A 5,034-nucleotide genomic window follows, 5' to 3' on the forward strand; every position below is an offset into this window, starting at 1 on the left:
ATAATTCTCTATTTCCTTCATTGAATTATGAGTAAGAAATGATCCAGCACAATGAATGAATGATTACATCACCTTCTATATCTAAAAGGTTTTATTTAACAAACATATCCACGTTGAATAAGATCATTTGGGGGAAATTGTTGCTTGCTAATAGTAGAAAATAACAATACATGTTTGGACAATACATCCAACAGAATGTTGTAGAGTTCAATGCAAACTTCAGCTTGATGTCCCTTGGATTATGCTCTCTCATAAATTCTGGTAGAAGTGACGCCTTTCATGATACATTCCACCGCCAGTTTATCATCCACTCGTTTTCTCTTTATGGTAGTTGATTTTCCGTCCCACTTCTGCACCTGTACCAGGACACCTCCATCTAAGGTTATGATGCTCTTAACTTTTCTGTCATCCGCAGTAACTTCATCAAATTCCTGCCCCAGTTTGAAGGAAATCTCGGTATTTTTAAAGGTGCTTTCCAATTTAATGGTGATCACATCCCCATTTACACTGATGATCATGCTGGGTTTGGCCATGCCAGCCACTTTCCTGGTGGCGAAGCCCACTCCCACTTCTTTCATGTAATCATCAAAGTTTTTACTGGAGCTAAGTTTCCAGGTACCCACAAAAGCATCACACATCTTATGAGCTTTTAGGATTATCTTCAAGATGAGAAAAAAAGCTGTTGTGGTCTGTCGTGTTATGACCTTCTGGAGCCCAGATAACTTCCTTTTTAATCTTTAAGTTTAAAACAAAGTTTAAAAACTTTAAGTAGGGATCCCTGGGTGGCGCAGCGGTTTAGCGCCTGCCTTTGGCCCAGGGCGCGATCCTGGAGACCCGGGATCGAATCCCACATCGGGCTCCCGGGCATGGAGCCTGCTTCTTCCTCTGCCTATGTCTCTGCCTCTCTCTGTCTATCACGAATAAATAAATAAATTAAAAAAACCTTTAAAAAAAAAAAAAACTTTAAGTAAATGAAAGCATACTATGCATGATATAATATCTCAAATATATGGAAAGAAAAGCTTGAATAATACAAATTTTACTTTCCTTCAATTTCTACTTCTGAAACAAAACTAAAACTAGAACAGCAATATCAATGATAATACAGAGGCACAAAGAGGTTAAGCAACTTACCCAGGGTCACACGGCTAGTAAATAGCATAGCTGAGATTTGAAACCAGGCATTCTAGCTCCAGTGTCAGCCCTTTTAGCCTTCATGCTCTGCTGCCAGGGAAGTGAATAACAGAAGGAAGTGAAATCAGGGAATTCTACATGGAAGAGGTGGCCTTTAAACTAAATATTTCCACCAGAACAGAATACTGTGTAAGAGAACATTTTTTTTTTCTCCAAAATGGTGAGGAAATGTCTGCATCAACAGAAGGCCCACGTTTTCCACTAGTGTCATAACGGATGGGGTATATGGGAAATTTGGAAAGTCAGTGAAGAGCAAGATAACAGACAACAGCAATTTACCATCACAGTTCTAAACATGATCTTCTTCTGGAAGGCAGTCCCAAGGTCTTAATCGATACAAATTCCTATTTGTATTTTCAGTTTCAGGAGATAAGAACAACTTTCATATTGTGTACACATCTGTGTCAGATATGTACTTATTGTAACCAGATTTGTCTGATTCCACTGGTCTGGAATTTTCCATCTTGAGACTCATGTTAAGTTAGAAAAATATATAAGTTCTGCCACCTACATTTTTCCCCTTTATGCTTTTATTTACAGCCATATTTTTAAAAATTTGGTTTTTTTTGTAGATGTAGGACTTTGGTAGGACTTACAGAAAATCTTATAGGAAGGTGTTGTAAAGTCTATAATTTACTTTAAAAAAACTTCAGGGTAGGGGTGCCTGCATGGCTCATTCAGTTAAGGGTCTGACTCTTGATACTGGCTCATGTCATGATCTCACACGGTGAGATCAAGCTCTGTGTTGAGCTCCAAAGGTTGTTGTTTTTTTTAAGGTTTTTGATTATAGAACCTTTTTATAATCAAATGCAACACTGTCAAATAGAGCTTTCTGTGACAGTGAAAATGTTCTACATTTTGCTGTGTTCAATACAGTTGCGGCAGCCACATGTGGTTATGGGACACTTGAAATGTGGGTAGTATGACTGAAGAACTGAATTTTTTTTATCTTATTTTATTTTAATTAACTTGAAATTTAAATAACCACTCGTGGGGATGCCTGGGTGGCTCAGGGGTTGAGTGTCTGCCTTCAGCTCAGGGTGTGATCTCGGGGTCCTGGAATTGAGTCCCACATCAGGCTCCTCGCAGGGAGTCTGCTTCTCTCTCTGCCTATGTCTCTGCCTCTCTCTATGTCTCTCATGGATGAATGAATGAATGAATGAATAAATCTTAAATAACTATACATGGGCCATATAGATAGTATGAATTCAAATTCTTCCAAAACCTCTGGGGGTGGATCCAGAAAACGAGTAGTGTATAGACTGGTCAGTTGAGTTCTCAAGAATTGCAGCTTTGTGGACTAATATAACAGGCAGGATCTGCTTTGAGACTTGAAGTGGCTTACCATAGCAATTTCCTTAAGTTCAGGAAATGTAAAGTTGGAATGATGTACTTGTGATCATACTTAACTCATTTAATTTTTCCCACTTGGGGAAACATTTTTTAAAGTAAGTAGCATTTCAGACATTATGATTCCACAGAGAAGTTAGATACCAATCCCAAACCTGGAAAAGACATAGATTCTTAGGGATCTTAGTTGGACTGTGGGTTTTGAGAGAGATTAGATTTCTATAGTGTTTGTTCTGGAACAGAACAGGCTGCATTTAAAATGCTGTGAAGGAAGTTTCTAAATTTGGATGTTAATCTCTTAGATTATTCAAAGATAACTGAATTCCAACCTCTGGATCTTTCTAGAGTGAATTTTAACTGCCCATTGACACTGAAAGTACAATACAGAAAAGCTCTATTTAGGGATGCCTGGGTGGCTCAGTCTGCTAAACATCCGACTCTTGATTTTGGCTCAGGTCATGATCTCAGGGTTGTAAAACACAGCCCCGGGTTGGGCTCCAGGCTCAATGGGGAATCTGCTTGAGAATCTCCCTCTCCCTCTGCCCACAAACAAATATTTGTTAAAAAACAAATATTTTTTAAAGCTCTATTTAAAGTGTGTGTGTGTGTGCATGCATGTATGCCCACACATAGTTTAATAAACAATTTTTTGAAATGCAATAGCCATGTAAATAAAGGACAAGTTGTACCTTAATCTTGAACTTCAGAGTTTGGAAGAAGTTTTCACTGTTCAGAAAAAGGTATCATTTAAAGGCAACACACTTGGTTCTGAGTCATCAGTCCACACCCTAGGATCAATCTGCATTTGAGGCTGTCCTACTCATGCTTATACCACATACAGATATAAGCATTTGACTCCACTGTGCCTTTCTGAAGAGTCCTGCCTGTGCATTTACATATGGCAACACTGATTATTTTATTTTTTTATATTTCATTTTATTTTATTTTAGAGAGAGAGCATGAGCAGGGGAAGGAGAGAGGCAGAAGTTGAAAGAGAGAGAAGCAGACTTCCCACTGAGTGCAAAGCCGGATGTGGGGCTCAATCTCATGACCTTGTGATCATAACCTGAGCCAAAATTGAGTTAGAAGCTTAACCAACTGAGCCACCCAGGCTCCCCAACACTGTTTTTTTTTTTATTTTAAACTACTTTTCCTTTGGCTTTCCTTTAGTATGTGTGTGTATTTAAATTATGAGTGTAGGTAGATCATCTTGTCTATGGATTTCATTTTAGGATAGTAAAGGGAGAATTATCAAATATTTGCAATAAAAAGGATACTTCAGGTTTCAAGTCTTGAGAGCCTTTGTTCTAGCATGTCCTGGCCTGCTGCTGGCTTTGCTGGTTCTCATGTCAATACTCCAAGCATGTTGTCATTCTTGGAAACCCTCGCTTACAAGCAGCACTACCTCAGGAGATTTCATCCACACAGAGCTGTTGGTTAGTTCAGATTCTCTGTTTCTGCTCAGGGTACAGACTCTTGGGGTGTGTGGACATTTTCTAAAAATATATATATTCCCCACTACCCACTGAATTTTCTGAAGATCATCTTGTAGCCAAAAGCAATCATAAATTTCATTGCCCACATCTGAGTGTGTATTTATAATCAAATTAGTCAAGGATTCACCTGAGGTGACAATATTTTATGTTTTAACAACCTATGCCTAAAACTCATGTATTCTATGAGCTAAAAGTTTGATAAACACTGGTCTATCCATATTTGACTATAATCTTGGTCACTGTTCATAAGAGAGACTTACATAACAGAGACCAGATAAATCTATGAGAAAAAATACGACTTGATTTTTGTTGATTATATCCCAATCAATATCCACATATATTTTTAAAGATTTTATTTATTTGTTTGAGAAAGAGCATGTGCGATAGAGAGAGATAGAGAGTGAGCATTAGCAGGGGGAAAGGCCAGAGGGAGAGGGAGAAGCAGACTCTCCACTGAGCAGGGAGCCTGATATGGGGTTCTATCCCAGGACGCTGGGATCATGACCTGAGCCAAAGGCAGATGCTTAACTGACTGAGCCACCCAGGCCCCCAATATTCATATCATTTTTAACTATTTTTCTTTCATTTTCTCTCTTTTTCTTTCTTTCTTTCTTTCTTTCTTTCTTTCTTTCTTTCTTTCTTTCTTTCTTCTTCTTCTTTTTCTTCTTCTTCTTCTTCTTCTTCTTCTTCTTCTTCTTCTTCTTCTTCTTCTTTCTTCTTCTTCTTCTCTTGATGTCAGAACAGATATTTTCCTTCTTTCCTTTCCCAAAGTCCAGTTTTTATTGAACTTTGCCATTGTGGTTTCACATTCCATCTTTCACTGATGACAAAATACTCCAGTCTCTCCTATACTTCTTTGAATCAGCTTTATTCTGTTAGCTCCCTCATTCATAAATTAAATATGTTTTTTGATTTATGTTTATTCTATATTTGTGGAGGAATCATGTTATTAGCTTTTGCAATTTATACTTTGAAAGTTTGGGAGGTCGCTGAA

At 38.0% G+C, this 5,034-nt stretch overlaps 1 protein-coding gene across 1 annotated transcript; it reads right to left on the reverse strand.

The window, feature by feature from the left end:
• Positions 1-239: 239 nt before the first annotated feature.
• LOC112917532 (fatty acid-binding protein, adipocyte-like) lies at positions 240-638 on the reverse strand. The gene has a single exon (XM_025995577.2). The coding sequence runs from the start codon at positions 636-638 to the stop codon at positions 240-242; it is 399 nt and encodes a 132-aa protein (XP_025851362.2).
• Positions 639-5,034: the final 4,396 nt, after the last annotated feature.

Source organism: Vulpes vulpes, chromosome 8 (assembly GCF_048418805.1).
Source record: "Vulpes vulpes isolate BD-2025 chromosome 8, VulVul3, whole genome shotgun sequence".
NCBI classification, from domain to species: Eukaryota; Metazoa; Chordata; class Mammalia; order Carnivora; family Canidae; genus Vulpes; species Vulpes vulpes.